Source organism: Zootoca vivipara, chromosome Z (assembly GCF_963506605.1).
Source record: "Zootoca vivipara chromosome Z, rZooViv1.1, whole genome shotgun sequence".
NCBI lineage: Eukaryota > Metazoa > Chordata > Lepidosauria > Squamata > Lacertidae > Zootoca > Zootoca vivipara.
Window position 1 is genome coordinate 1,841,419 of NC_083294.1, and position 16,285 is coordinate 1,857,703.

At 45.2% G+C, this 16,285-nt stretch overlaps 1 protein-coding gene across 11 annotated transcripts in view; it reads left to right on the top strand.

Annotated features, from left to right (window-relative positions):
• DNM1 (dynamin 1) overlaps window positions 1–16,285 on the top strand; it is a 148,403-nt gene that overhangs the window by 76,048 nt on the left and 56,070 nt on the right. For all 11 annotated transcript variants that reach the window (XR_009557002.1, XR_009557003.1, XR_009557001.1 and 8 more), the window contains exons 11-13: window positions 4,234–4,320; window positions 5,084–5,154; window positions 8,378–8,429. Coding sequence is in view for 8 of the 11 variants with exons in the window: in XM_060270180.1 (XP_060126163.1) it covers window positions 4,234–4,320; window positions 5,084–5,154; window positions 8,378–8,429 (210 nt within the window). In the remaining 3 variants the exon portion in view is untranslated. The remainder of the gene's footprint in view (window positions 1–4,233; window positions 4,321–5,083; window positions 5,155–8,377; window positions 8,430–16,285) is intronic.

Consider the following 16,285-nt stretch of genomic DNA (forward strand, 5'->3'; position numbering starts at 1 on the left):
TTTCTGGGTGCTTCGTTGTGCTACTGCCTCCCCACCTTGCCCCTTTGCATCCTGACGCATGATCCCTTGTGGGCGTGGTGTCCCGTGGTGTGCCTGCTCTTCCCCAGCATTGCTTGACCCCATGCATGCGCTAGGTGTGATGTTTCCCCCGCATGAGTTCTGGTGAACATGGCTATGACAGTTTTCCTTTCCTTCTGTTTTGTTTGAATTTTTTTTATCAATTAGTCGAAGTTTTGAATAAACTGAGAGCATTTCACAGATTGGAGTAGTTTGTTTTGTGTCACTAAGATGGTTATTGCTTTTCTATTTTTCCAACAAAAAAAAGCTGAGAAAGATTTTCCAATTTCCTGGGGCTTTTTCTGGCACAGTTCCTTCTATCTCAACCAGCAAGAATTAAGGATGTTTCTTCCTCTGTCTGAAGCAGGTTTCCCATCAGCCCTAGTCAACGTGGCCAGTCAAAAAAGATGATAAAAGCACAGCAACACCTAGAGTTGTTACTGTGTGCAGTTCTGGTCGCCTCACTTCAAAAAGGAGATTGTAGAATTGGAGAAGGTTCAGAAAATGGCAACCAAAACGATAAAGGAGATGGAGAGAAAGGTTGAAGCATTGTCAGATTTTGAGTTTAGAGAGACAGCAAGTAAGAGGTGACATGGTAGAAGTTCATTATGTATAGCATGGAGAAAGTGCATAGAGAAATGATTTTCTCCCACTCTCATAACACTAGAACTCATGGATATTCAACAAAATTGGAGCGCTCTTGTGTTTGAATCTTTCATGTAGGTTTCCCAGAGGCATCGGTTGGCTCCTTGAGGACAGGACGCTGGACTGGGTGGACCATTGGCCTGATCCAGCAGGCTCTTACGCTCTTATGGGGGGCTGCAGCTTGCCCTTCCCTGATCTAAAGCAATAAGCAGCTAAATATTCAAACATTCCAGTCTTGGCAATGTCAAATGTTTCAGTTGTGGCTGCCCTTAAAAATTAGAAGATTCACAATGAAACATACTTCATATACACGAACATGTCCAGTCCTTGTCTGACTGCTTTATAGCTTCCTATGCACATTTTCTCAGAAGTCTCATTATTTCCTTTTCCTTTTTTTATAAATATTTTTAATTGAGTTTTATATACTGTAACATATTTCAATTTAAACATATTGTCCGCTTTCACATTTAGGATTTTCAGAATCCCTAGACTTCCCACCGCCCTACTCTAGTTTTCAGTGTCAATCCCTTTTTCTTTCAGCTTATCCATTTCTTATCTAATTTGTTAACAATGTTATTACCTTTTTCCATTGTGTTTTGTACAAGTATTACTCTAATCCTGCCAAAGTTTTTAGTTGTTTACAGTGTTCTCTTAAATAAATTATGTATTTTTCCCATTCTTTCTTAAACTTCTTCTCAACCTGATCTCTGATTCTCCTGGTCAATTTTACCATTTTGCCATAGTCCATCATCTTCATTAGCCATTCTTCTCTAGTTAGAACCTTATCTTCTTTCCATCTCTGGGCCAGTAATATTCTTGCTGCTGTTGTCGCATACATAAATAGTCTTTTCTGCTCTTTTGGAATCTCTGTACCTAAAATGCCTAACAAAGAAGCCTCTGTTTTTCCTCACAAATATTATTTCAAACATTTTCTTCAGTTCATTATATATCATTTCCCAGAATGCTTTAGTTATCTTGTAGCACATATGTAGAACATGCCTTCTTTTTCTTTACATTTCAAGCATACATTGGAAGCATTTTTATACATTTTAGCTAATTTTACTGGTGTTAAATACCATCTATACATCATTTTCATATAGTTTTCCTTCAACGAACAGCATGCTGTGAATTTTAGATCTTCTTTCCATAATTTTTCCCAAAACAGAAGTTGGATATTATGCCCAATATCTTGTGCCCATTTTATCATTACTGATTTGATATCTTCGTCTTTTGTGTGCCATTCTAGCAACAGTTTATACATGCTAGATAATAACTTCTCATTGTTTCCTAATAATTCCCTTTCAGACCTTGAAAATTCTGTACTAAATCCTTTTTTCTTATCTACTTTAAACATATCATTTACATATCTCATTATTTTCAATGGGGCTTACTTCCAGGTAAGTGTGCACAAGGCCGTAACCATTTCATATTCAATTATAATCTTGCCTATCAACTTCATGTTCAGATCATAAATTGTCTCCTTAGTGTTTGCCTTTATATTTGCAATGTAATACAACGTGCTTCTGGAACCAACCACCCCCCCCCCAATGCTGCTCACAAAAATCCAGCTTTGGGGGAATGAAGAAAACAGCAAAGCACTCAATCTGTGTAGATCACCTTAAACTTTACGTTCACTTCTGCTTTGATTTTAATTGGGCAATGTTTTGACATGTGCAGTGGTGCTTCAGGCCTTATTATGAGCAAAAGTATTTCTTATGATTTTAGCAGCTTAGATGCTGTTTTCCTCTCCAAGGATTTACCCAGACATTGATATCAGGTGCAGCTCTTTCGGTCTCCGTCTCCAAAAGAACTATGCAAAAACTATTTCCAGTGCTAGCGTTTAAGGGAGAGTGTCCTTGGCATGTGCATAATGCCTGTATCTCAGCACTAGTGATCACAACTAGCCATTCCTCTCCTTACACTTACAATTAGAGTGTAAAACAGCTTGCACCAGCCTACTGCATATCTTCTAACATCCCCGAGAAGAAAATTGAGATGATGTCTTTTGATGCCTCATTCTGTGCAAGTCAGGACTGCACACCAAAACACCACTGCTTATCAGGGTTGGGAAAAGGCAACGGAAAGAGAGAGCAGAATAAACATATTTCGAGGTGCAGCTACATGTCCACGCCTCCCTCTCTGGGCCCTCGATTAACCAGGTAGCACGGGGGGAGCCTATCCTGAAGTCCCTTCCATCACCCAGATAGTGAGGCAGAGCCCTAAGTCCCTCTCATGATGCCCAGGCTGTTCATTCCTAAATGCAGATTCCCATGAATCTGGTCTGCCACCACCACTTTAAGCCCCTGGGGTGGGAATTCCCTCAGTAGTGCCTCCCACCAATTCTAACTGTTGCAGCATAGCCCATTAGGGCTGATGGGGCTGGGAACTGGCAGTGCGGGAGGCAGTTCCTTGTCTCTGTGGGAAATGCTACTGCAGATGTGCCCTGAGCAGATGAAAACAAACAGCATGCCTCCTTCCCAACACCGCTGCTCCCCCAGGAACTGCTTCTGCAGCCTCTGTCCTCTGACAGGGAGAAATCGGGGTGCCCAGGGATTGGATCAAAAACTCTGGTGGCTTTACTAATTCCCTGGCTGTCCCAGCACAACTAGGACTGCTGAATGGTATGCTACTGCTGTCCAGATGTGCTGGGCTACCATTCCCATTAGTCCCAGCCAGCGCATCTGGAGTCCAAAACATCTGGAAGATTCTGGGTTAAGGAAGGTTGGAGTAGACAGCTACAGGTCAATAGTGTATAACTTCCAGGTACAGTAGTCTTAAATTCTGGTGCCTTTAATTTAGGAATTAACTGAGTGGTCCAGGTTAATGATAGCTGTACTAACTAAATTGTATCAACCACTGCTTGTAGCATCCTGAGATGAGGTCAGGCATAAGATGCATTTTCTTAAGATTTTATATCTTCACACTTAGTTTCCGCAGAGAATCTACTATGTGCCTTACACAGTAGGGCAGGGGTAACCAATGTGGTAACCTCTGGATGTTGTTGGACTGGTCATCCCAGATATTGGTCCTGCTGGTTGGGGCTGTTGGGATGTGGAGGGTGCCATTTTGGCTACATCTGGAGAGCACCATGTTGGCTACCCCTGCAGGAGGTTGAAACTTGGCCATGGAGCCCAGATTTCAAACATCCCTCAAATAAAATGAATTCAGATCTGGAGGCCAAAAGAATAATCTGAGAAGACACATTTGCAGATGGCTGTTCTGCAGAACGTTTCCTGCTGGTGAGAATAGGGGGATTTAGTTCCAGCAAAGCTGCCTCTCAAACATGTCAAACCAGACCAAGATGCTGGCTACGATGTAAAGAAGAACAAATGTTGTATCATGGCTGGAACTTGGAAAATCTCTCTGCTACTTTTCTTTTTTATATCTCCCCTATCCCACCCCACCCCAACTACCAGATCTTCTGATGAGGACTGAACGGTGGTGGTGGTAGCAGCAGTAATTTCCTGGCCTCTTTCCACCCTGTATTTCCCCATATGCACATGTTCTTCCCCCCCTTCTCTTCCTCTGCAGCTCAGCCAATACCCACACCTACGGGAGGAAATGGAACGAATTGTTACAACCCACATCCGCGATCGAGAGAGCAGAACCAAAGATCAGGTGTGTGTGGAGGGGATTCTCATTTCACACACACATACACAACCAGCCTCAAGCCATAGGCATGGGCTAATACCTTGAAAGGGCCCCCTCCCCTCCTCCCCCCCCTCTCTCACAAACAGATCTGCTGCTCTTCTTCAGTGTCACAAACTGTTCTTTTCACCCACTTTTTACTGGTGATGCTGAGAAGGAGAATCAGTGGGTGTCACTGCCTGCCTACCTCTCTGCCTCTCAAGCAAGGAGGTAGCAGGAGCGGCGAGGAAGAGCAGTAGCTGGTGGTCTACAAAGCTGATGGGATAGAAAGGTTTTCAGTAAGCGTTTAAAAATTGAGGCAGAAGGTGCCAGCTGAGTCTCTATTGGCAGAGCATTTCCACAATCCTGGGCTGATGCAACTAAAGGCTCGGTCTCTTGTTGTCAAATGAGACTTGCCAATCTGGGGAACGACCAGCAATGCTATTGCAGATGATCTCGGTGATGGAGCTGGGATAGAAGGGTTCAGGCAGACTTTGAAGTACTGGTACCTAAGTTGTCCAGGGGTTTAATAAATACAAAGACCTTGAACCTGGCTTGGTGGGTCCTTGTATTTATTAAAGGGGTCACATGTCGTCAGCCAAATACCCCCATCGATACATACTTTGCACCGGCTGGAGCTTCCAAACCAAGCCCAAGGGCAGCCCCACGTGGAGCACGTTGCATTAATACAGCTAGTAACTGGCTTCACCTATAACCCCTGTTTCATTCCTCTCTTCTTATCTTCACTCCCCAGGTCATGCTCCTGATAGACATTGAACTAGCCTACATGAACACAAACCATGAAGATTTTATTGGATTTGCCAAGTAAGCATCAGCGATGCGGAGATGACATGCTTTTTTTCTGGAGGAGTAGCAGTTGCAGCAAAAAGGATAAAATAATATTGTGGTACCTTAAAGACTAAAATGTTCTGGGCAGACTGTATTGTCCCACTTTCGTTGTGCTGTTGTGCACCCCTACAGATGGCAATCATACAGAACAACTAATAAAGCAGAAGGATGTGTGGACAGTCCAGAATAAATCCATCACTAATGCACTATTTTTGCATTGGTGACAAGTTGCGCCATTAGACCTGCAAGAAAACAAGATTCTGGAGGACCTTTAATTATGGTTTTTATCTTCTGCATTGCATTTCCCATGAGTTTTTCTGCCATCAGCTCAGGAATACACTTCATGCAACTGTTGAAGTAGATCCTAACTCAGGGGTCCCCAAACTACGGTCCGGGGGCCGGATGCGGCCCAATTGGCGTGCCAATCCGGCCCGCGACGACGCCCGCCGCCTGCTCTTATGGCGCGCAGTGCGGCAGCGCTCTTCTGGGTCGGGAAAAGAGCACCGAAAATCCTTTGTGCGCATGCGTATGGGCCTCTCCCGACCCGGAAGAGGTCATTTCTGGTGCACCTCCGGGTCGGGGGAGGCCCATACGCATGCGCACAACGGATTTTCGGCGCTTTTTCCACCCTGGAAGCACGCCGCCGCGCCAGTAAGCACCCGTGCGCATGCGCACGGGCGCGCACTCCCCCGCCCACCGGCCCGCACAGGTGCGCGCTCCCCCGTCCTCCAGCCCGCCGCGCGATCGGCGCGGTGGGAACCGGCCCAAACGCCGGTAAGTCTGGGGACCCCTGTCCTAACTCATGAACGCTTAAACCGCCCAGAGTGTCTGGGGAAACCCAGCCAGATGGGCGGGGTATAAATAAATTATTATTATTATTACTAGTGGTTTTCAGCCCGTTCAATAACGGGCGCTAGAATCCTGGGGTTCGGAGAAGCGCTTGCGCAGCGCTTCTCCGAACCCTGGGACCTGTCCTTGCTGTCGGCGGCAGGGGGACAGGAACGGAGGAGGAGAAAGCGCTGCTTTTTCCTTCTCCGTTCCTCTCCCGCAGCCGCCGACAGGAAGCAGATATCCCAGGGTTCGGAGAAGCGCTTGCGCAGCGCTTCTCCGAACCCTGGGACCCGTCCTTGCTGTCGGCGGCAGGGGGACAGGAACGGAGGAGAAAGCGCTGCTTTCTCCTTCTCCGTTCCTCTCCCGCAGCCGCCGACAGGAAGCAGACATCCCAGGGTTCGGAGAAGCGCTTGCGCAGCGCTTCTCCGAACCCTGGGACCCGTCCTTGCTGTCGGCGGCAGGGGGACAGGAACGGAGGAGGAGAAAGCGCTGCTTTCTCCTTCTCCGTTCCTCTCCCGCAGCCGCCGACAGGAAGCAGACATCCCAGGGTTCGGAGAAGCGCTTGCGCAGCGCTTCTCCGAACCCTGGGACCCGTCCTTGCTGTCGGCGGCAGGGGGACAGGAACGGAGGAGGAGAAAGCGCTGCTTTCTCCTTCTCCGTTCCTCTCCCGCAGCCGCCGACAGGAAGCAGACATCCCAGGGTTCGGAGAAGCGCTTGCGCAGCGCTTCTCCGAACCCTGGGACCCGTCCTTGCTGTCGGCGGCAGGGGGACAGGAACGGAGGAGGAGAAAGCGGCGCTTTCTCCTCCTTCCTTCCTCTCCCCCAGCCGCCGACAGGAAGGACGCGCGCACTCTCCCCCCCCCGCCTCCTCCAACCGCCGCTCCTCACGGCCAGGGAGGGTTGTGAGGAGGCCTTCGCCGGCCTCCACCCCGGCGGGAGCGGCGGTTGGAGGAGGCAGAGTGGGGGGAGAGTGCGCGCGCGCAGTCTCTGCTGTCCAATCCCTGTATCCCTGGGGCACATGCGCAGTGACCCAGGGACACACGGGACATCTGGACGCAGGGACAACATGGACATTATTATATAGGATTATTATTATTATTATTATTATTATTATTATTATTATTATTAAACAACTTTAAGGTGCCACAAGACTTGGGGCTCATTTACACTTCTGTTTACCCTGCTGCTTTCCCCTGGGGAAACCCATGGTTTAGGGCTGAATCGGAATGAATGGCAAGCAGGTTTCCCGCTAATTGCTGTTTGTTCTGATTTAGCATCAAAGAGCAGGTTTTCCAAGGGAAAGTGGCAAGACAAAGGCAAAACCACTTGAATCCATGCCTAGAAACCACAGATCATGTGTAAAACCATTCAAACTCATGCTTTCTAGGCACAGGAAGTGAGGATGAGCCCATTTTCATGTTTTTCTAGAACTCCATACAATATTATACCAGGTTTTGTTCTTTGTGGTGAGCTGGATGATGTATGTTTGCCTGTAGTTTTACCAATATAATTCCCATCTTTTTCTGTTCCTTTGCACATTTGGTAAAAGGTGACAGTCTTATCTGCACAAGACACCTGGGATGTATAAATATATCCTTTCTTCCATTATTATTTTTAGAAGTCCCATGAAATAGCAGTTATAATACAGCACACCCTAAATTTGCACCCTAAATTTCACAAGCAGAGGACCTTGTGTGCTGAGAATTAGTAGCAGTTACCCACTTTAGATGTGGGTGGAGCTGTGGTCTAAACCAGTTAGAAGGTTGGAGGTTCGAATCCCCGCAACGGGGTGAACTCCCATGGCTCAGTCTCTGCTCCTGCCAACTTAGCAGTTCGAAAGCACGTCAAAGTGCATGTAAATAAATAGGTACTGCTCCGACAGGAAGGTAAACGGCGTTTCCGTGCGCTGCTCTGGGTTGCCAGAAGCGGCTTAGTCATGCTGGCCACATGACCCGGAAGCTGTCTGCGGACAAATGCCAGCTCCCTTGGCCAATAAAGCAAGATGAGCGCCGCAACCCCAGAGTTGTCCGCGACTGGACCTAACGGTCAGGGGTCCCTTTACCTTTACCCACTTAAGAAAGAGCGTTGCAAGATCTGAGTTCTCTTATTGATGGCAATGGGAACTTCTTTCCTGGGAATAATACCTACAGTGTATGTGGGGGGGGGGGTATTTTCATCAGGATCACAGAACGGGTTGGGAGGGGGGATAAAAATTAAAGTTCTCCCCTCCAGAGAGAGAAATTCAGGCTAAACGTGGAATTCAAGCAGAGGCCAAGAAATCTGGACTCATATGAGCCGCCCCAAGAGAGTCAAAACTAGAAAGAAAGAAAAATGTCTTCAGCCTTTTTTCCCCCCTCCTTCTCGTGCAGTGCTCAGCAAAGGAGTAGCCAGATGAGCAAGAAGAAAACAGCTGGGAATCAGGTAAGCCCCTTTTGTGGCTATCTTTTAAAGCCTTGGGATGGATATGCACTTTGCTTTGCAGGAGGCAGTGGAAGTTTCATTAACACATCTTGGAAGCCAGAAGGAAACAAAATGTCAACTCATCGAACCCATTTCACTGAAGCAAACTACTCCATACCCAGGGTGGTAGGGGGGTCCTGGAGGGTAATCCTGAATAGGGCTTTCATATTCATTAGTAAACTTAATCAGATAAAACTTTAATTGTATTGTTGCCTGCTAGCTCAGCTGATTGGCCTGAAATAAGTTTCTTGAATTAATTGTTGGATACACACTTCCTAATGGTTTTTTTTTAAAGAAAACAACCCACTTTTGTTATAGTCTTATACTTCACTGGTAGTTGTATACTGTACTTGTCTCTGCATGGTGTATGGAGGGATAACCTTGTGGATGGTGATAGTGGCAATAATAATAATAATAATAATAATAATAATAATAATAATGGTAATTGATAGCTTTAATTCTTTCCACCCACCTGGGAATAAGTATTACTGAAATGAGTAGGACTGAATTTAGCCATTACTATATTTTCAGATTGACTTCAATGTGGCCAAAGAGCATAATATTAACAGTAATACTAGAATAACAGTTGTGCTCATTGTGATTTTTATTTTTATTACTGAATTTCTAAAGATTCTCTGCACTTTACAAAAATTAAGAATAGCATGGTCCTTTCTTACAGGCTTAGAGTTGTAGCCAAATACAAGTATTTTGTAGAGTTGATCCATTTAAATTAATGGACCTAAGCTAGGCTGCATTCACATAGCAGTTTATTCCATTTCCATGACTCTTCTCTAACATTCTGCATTCATACCTGAGCTTTCACATGACTCAAAAGCCACTTCTGGAACAAAAGCAGAATTTAGTACAAGTTTAGTGCTCATTTCCATGTTTTTTGATTCCAGAAAAAAACCCATTTGTGAATAATATGGAACTGAGTGTTAAACATGCACTATATTCCATTATAGTTCCACTACATTCCACTAGTTTTGGAAGTGGATTTTACATGTTGTGGAAGTTCAAATGTAATGTGGAACAGTTGAGAAACGTCATGGAAACTGTATAAACAGCCATGTGAACACAGCCTGCCGCGTCTCTCAGTTCCAGTGGGTCTTCTCTGTGTACATTTAGCATTGGATACAACCTTTATTGTCCAAAGAATTACGTGAGAACAAGATACCCAAGGCTGACAAGGTTGCATTTTAAAGGAAACATCTGGGGTGTTATTCAATCTTCTAAAGTTCTTATGAGTTTGAAAATTTTCAGGCCCTGTTTGGGTGGGGTAAAGAACTTCCTACACCACAGGCCCCTGTGCCATCATGGGACAAAACATCCATTTACGGCACGTTTAAAACACAGAATTGTTTCCCCCTATTGCTGAGGGATCAACCCTGTGATCAGGGGTTCGGCTTTCTGTTGGATGAACCTTCAGCAGAGTGTTGCCAGATTACAATCCTTGCTGTTCTTTAAAGGAAGCCGTGACAGTTAAATTGGTATAAAATAAATATAAATGTGTAACATGAATATAACCTCAGACCTACCACTGGGTGGACTTAGGCCAATGCCCTTTCTGAAAATGCTACTTCACTGCTTCTCAGGCAAGGCCAGCCACTTTCTACCACCCAAGTGGGAGAGGAGGGGGCCCTGAAAAAGGATGGGGGTGGGTGGGACCCTGCAGACCTGTTTAGTCTATTTCACTTTTATGTGCTTAAAAACAAAACACCCCCCCCCTCTTTTACCTAAGCATATTTTGTTTTGTGATGTGGTCTTTTTGCTGTTTTTGCAACTAGAGTGCTGATTTAGCAAAAGGTTCTAGTGATAAATGTTTGGTTTTGTTATATATTTATATTTTCCCCTCCTCCCCCTTTATTTTTGGAGCCTAGTTTCTTCCTCCTCCTCCCGCTTTCTTGAGTAATGATTTCTCCTTTCTTTGCTCCTGTCTTTGCTGCTGCTGCTGTTGTTGCTATGGCCCTCTTTTTGCAGGATGAGATCCTGGTGAGTAAAAAGGCCACTCAATGTGCAGTGCTAACAAGTACTAATTTAGGTGCATCTGGGGCGAAGCTGGGACGCCTCCCTTGGCTGCAGACGGGGCAGGGAGACAAAAGTACAGAAAACCCTAATACTATGTCCGTCAGAACAGAAAATGAGGGAGCAAAAGTCATTAGTTGGTGAACAGAGTGAAAATGGGTATTTTATTATTATTAATATTATTATTATTAATAATAATAATTAGATTTATTCATTAGATTTATATAACATCCTTCATCAAAAGGCATTTGATACTGTTGACCATAGTATCCTTCTGGACTGTCTAGAGGAGCTGGGAGGACTTTTCTACAGTGGTTCCGCTCCTTCCTCCTGGTCTGTGTCCAGAAAGTGGTGGTGGTGGTGGGGATAAGTGTTCAGACCCCTTGTCCTCTCACTTGTGGGGTGCCTCAGGGTTTCCTCCTCTCCCCCATGCTTTTTAACATCTATATGAAGCCGCTGGGGGAGATCATCAGGGGGTTTGGGCTGGGTGTCCATCAATATGTGGATGATACCCAGCTCTACCTCTCTTTTAAATCAGTGAGGATGCTTAAGGTCCTGTGTGAGTGCCTGGAGGCGGTTGGAGGATGGATGGCGGCTAACAGATTGAGGTTGAATCCTGACAAGACGGAAGTACTGTTTGTAGGGGACAGGAGGCGGGCGGGTGTGGAGGACTCCCTGGTCCTGAATGGGGTAACTGTGCCCCCGAAGGACCAGGTGCGCAGCCTGGGAGTCATTCTGGACTCACAGCTGTCCATGGAGGCACAGGTCAATTCTGTGTCCAGGGCTCCCAGCTCCATCTGGTACGCAGGCTGAGACCCTACCTGCCCACGGACTGTCTGGCCAGAGTGGTGCATGCTCTGGTTATCTCTCGCTTGGACTACCGCAATGCGCACTATGTGGGGCTACCTTTGAAGGTGACCCGGAAACTACAACTAATCCAGAATGCGGCAGCTAGACTGGTGACTGGGAGTGGCCGCCGAGACCACATAACACCGGTCTTGAAAGATCTACATTGGCTCCTAGTATGTTTCCGAGCACAACTCAAAGTGGTGTTGACCTTTAAAGCCCTAAATGGCCTCGGCCCAGTATACCTGAATGAGTGTCTTTACCCCCATCGTTCTGCCCAGACACTGATGTCCAGCGCCAAGGGCCTTTTGGCGGTTCCCTCACTGCGAGAAGCGAAGTTATAGGGAGCAAGGCAGAGGACCTTCTTGGTTGTGGCACCAGTGCTTTTTTCTCTCTCTAAGAAAATGTTTAGGGGTACTCACATTTTCCTACTCATATTGAAATACCGCCCCTCAATGAGGCCAAACTTAGATTCACAAAATGTTTAGGGGTATGCGTATACCCCTGTGTCCCCTCAGAAAAAAGCACTGAGATGAACTCCCTCCCTTCATATGTCAAGGAGATAAAGAACTAAACAACTTTAAGAAGACATCTGAAGGCAGCCTAGTAGTGGGAGGTTTTTTAATACTTGATGTTTTACTCTGTTTCTGCATATGCTGAAAGCAACCCTGAGTGGCTGGGGCAACCCAGTCAGATTTGTGGAATACAAATAATAAAATTATTATTATATTAAATATCTTAGGACGGTTCACAAGATAAAAACATGAGATAAAAGTACTACAGCAAAACAACAACCCCCCCCCCACAAACACATTTAAAAGGCTGTGGAATATTAATCAGCCCAAGGCCTGGTTGTATTTTTTTATTTAGAAAAGACTTGCAGGGAGATCTGGAACTAAGAGGTAGAAATCCTGCTCCAAATGAAATAAAAAGTAAATGAGGTGACTCTGCTTCTTCCATGGCAGATGTGATGGCTGTGGGTTGACCCGTGCTTCCTGCAGCAAACAAATACAGCATGAACAACATACCTGCATCTTCAAACAGCTTCCACCTTTTAATCCCATAGATGCCCATGCAGGTGTTTGAAACAGCAATGGGCAGACTCCATGCACTTTTTTAAAAAAAACAAAACCCAGGACCCTTAAGGTCCACCAACCATAACTGGATTGCAGACTTGTTGCCCAGGGATCCTCTCCATCCAGTGAGCCATAAATTAGTCTAGCCTGCATATTAAAATATATATTTACATCTAAGTGAATACAGATCAGTGATCCTAGCAGCCTATTTTGGGGGCATGGGTGCAAAAGAGGATTTTTTTCTGTTGCTATTACAACACAACTGCAAGTTAGAAAACCTTACCAGTCTCCTGCAGTTCAGTGATTTGCCTGTAGATCCTGATCTGCCTCCTCTCTCCTCTGGCTTAAAGTCACAGGTACATCACTTACCTGTCCACAGTGTCTGCAGGAGGGTAACCATTATAGTGCCATTGTTGCCACAGCAATCATGTCTGCTGCATAATATGTGGTGTCACCTTCAGGTCCAAACTACAGAAACACCAGTCTGTTATCAATCATGTCAGGGAGGTGGTGTGATTTAAAGTACCCATAGGGTTTCTAGGCGTGGGGTACTGAATTCCCAAGCAATTTTCTCCCACTTGAGCTCACTTCTTGTATCAGGTCATGGGTGCAAGGAAAGTGGACTTCAGGCAGTCATAGAGCTATAGAGGCTTGGTTTCCAGACCCTTGATCATCTTGGTCGCCCTCCTCTGCACATTTATTTTACTTTATTTTATTTTATTTATTACATTTATATACCACTTTTACCTTCCAATGATCTCAAGGTGGTGTACATGGTTCTCCTCCTCCCCATTTCATCCTCGCAACAACCCTGCGAGGTAGGTTAGGCCCAAGGTCACCCAATGAGCTTCATGGTTGGGTGGGGATTTGAACCCTGGTCTCCCAGGTGCTAGTCCAACACTCTAACCATTATGCAGCACTGATTGCCAATATCCTCCTTTAACTGTGGTGCCCAAAACTGGACACAGGACTCCTGGTGGACTGAAGAAGACTAGTAGATGGGGAAGAGGGTTCTGCCCCCCCTTACATTTGTTTAAACTATCCTCCCCGACATCTGCCTCCTTTAAACGTGATTAGCAATAAGGTTCTGTCCAAAATTATAGATTTGCTGCTATTGCATGTACTGCTATGAAGTAGGCCAGAGATATTGTCTCAATTGTTAGGATGCTGTTCCTGTAAGTTTGGCTTCTACAACTCAGCCAGCAGTACATACCAGCCATGTCTGGTGGCTCAATAATCCTCTTACTGTTGCTGGTTGCCTTGGGCTGAAAAATGAACATGACAGCTGTCAGTCATATAGCATGCAGCAATAGATGGCTAGTGAAGCTGTGTTTGGTCTTAAGTCTGCTATAAGCCGTGCCATGGGGCAGAGGGTGGCTGCAGATATACTTTATTCTGGTTGCAGAATTCATGTTTTCTGCTTAGAGAATTCCAGAATTATTGTGGCCATTACTTCCTGCAGTTTGGTGGAAGGACTGTGTCCCTTTGTTTTCTGTGCACCTAACTTGGACGGCAGCTGCGTCCTTTCCCCCACAGTTTACATGCCTGGAGAGAGCAATAATTGGTGCAGCCTGGATGGCTCACTCTGCCTGGAGGAAGGAACCTGCTTTCTATAGGACCTGCAGTAGTAATGGAGCAAATGGGAAGCTGGTTTCGCAGTAATGCACTAGGCTGTAAGCACCGAAAATCCAATTGCTGAAGTGCAATATGTGGCTGTGTGAAGGGATTTTAAGCAAAGATGCTAGCATAGCTGCCAAGTTTTCCCTTTTCTCGCGATGAAGCCCATTCAGCATAATGGAATTTCCCTTAAAAAAAGGGATAACTTGGCAGCTATGGATGCTAGGCATGCTTAAAGTCACACCACAAGCTGCAAATGTAGAGCAGCTCACCACTAAAAGATGCAACCCTATTTTAATATAGACTAGCATACAAATACACTGTGTATTTAAAACACCAGCAGAGTTATAAATAGGAAAAACAGACTTGCCCGGGAATAAATTCAACTTGAGTACACATGGCTTGACAATACTTGTTGAAGTGGAACAGGGAAGAAAGAACTGGATGCCTAGATGAACTAGAGCTTCAAATGAATCATGAGTCTGTTCTATTTATTTCAATATTTCCCATTAAGGGATTTTATTTCAACCAGAAATAAAAACCACTGTGACCTGGGTTTGAAATTATTCCAAGGCAACAAAGGAGTCTCTTACGTTTTATTAGAACTAGAAGTTAGGGCAGGAAATAGTTTCACATAAAAATGTGGAAGGATGACATCTACCGGTGGGCCCAGAGGTTTGCCAAAGATATGGTAGATTCCTCCTGTGTTGGCCTTAAAGGGAACCAGTACAAACACATGTGTTTTGCTGTTACCTTATTCCACATGTAGGTTAAATAGACGATGGAAAAACTGGAAAGATAAATTGTGGTGTTACATTTGATATGTGCATTGCTAAATTAATGTAGTGATGTATGGAAGTGTGAGCTGAACCATAAAGAAGGCTGATCGCCGAAGAATTAATGCTTTTGAATTATGGTGCTGGAGGAGACTTGAGAGACCCATGGACTGCAAACCTATCAATTCTGAAGGAAATCAGCCCTGAGTGCTCACTGGAAGGACAGATCCTGAAGCTGAGGCTCCAAGACTTTGGCCACCTCATGAGAAGAGAAGACTCCCTGGAAAAGACCCTGATGTTGGGAAAGATGGAGGGCACTAGGAGAAGGGGATGACAGAGGATGAGATGGTTGGACAGTGTTCTCAAAGCTACGAACATGAGTCTGACCAAACTGCGGGAGGCAGTGGAAGACAGGAGTGCCTGGCGTGCTCTGGTCCAGGGGGTCACGAAGAGTCGGACACGACTAAACGACTAAACAACAACATGAAATATATTTTCATCCAATGACTGTGCAGTCCTAAATTATATGTTTGGGTGTGTGTCAGTTTAACTGCCCATCCAAACCCCTGCTGAGGTCTCACTGGCAGGGCAGAAGTGAGGTCAAAAGATCACCCTTCAACTCCTCTGCCCTTTTTCTTTTGTCAAGGGAAAATTCAGACTAGCTTGGGAGCTGCTCTAAATCTCTTCCTGGTTTGGGGGCATGTTGGCTTTGGGTTCTTTGGATTTCGCAGCCCCCCCCCCAATGTTTCCACGGCAGCAGGAAAGGGGGATCCAGCATTAGATCTCGCTCTCTGGAATCAAAATCACAGAGATAGCAAAACAAATGAAGATTGAAGTGTCAAGGGAAGGGAGGCAGTGTAAACATTTTGAGTTAAGTTCACTATCTTTGTAAACAAATATACAATCTTTATTTAAATAAGTGATTGTAATGCCGTAATATCTTAACGCATCTTCATAATGCTTTCCTTCCAGTGAAGTTTACTTTTCTGTAATGTTGCTTCCCTTCATGTGTTAATAATTATTCTGTTTCTGAGTATAACTGGAAAAAAATAGCTGTAATTAATAAGAAGATTAAAACCAGGAAGTTGCAGTGGGAGCAGAAGTGGGCCTCTCCAATATGAAAGAAATAATAAAGAAAGAGGAGTAAGAATAAAGTGGAGTGGGATGGTTTGTGCATTCTGGCCCTTCACTCCTGCTTTTGCACCAGGATCCATTGAGTCAGGAGGAAATCTTCAGTTAACCATAGTTTTCCATTTCATCTGAACCAGGAAACTGTGGCTAATGGCTTCAAAACAAGCCAGGATCTTAAGCCAACATCAAATTATAGCTTCATATTATATCTTGTTGTTAAGCTGAGAGATGATTGTTCAAATACAGTATAGCCCATGAGTTAAAGCAGGCATCCCCAAACTTCGGCCCTCCAGATGTTTTGGACTACAATTCCCATGTTCCCTGACCACTGGTCCTGTTAGCTAGG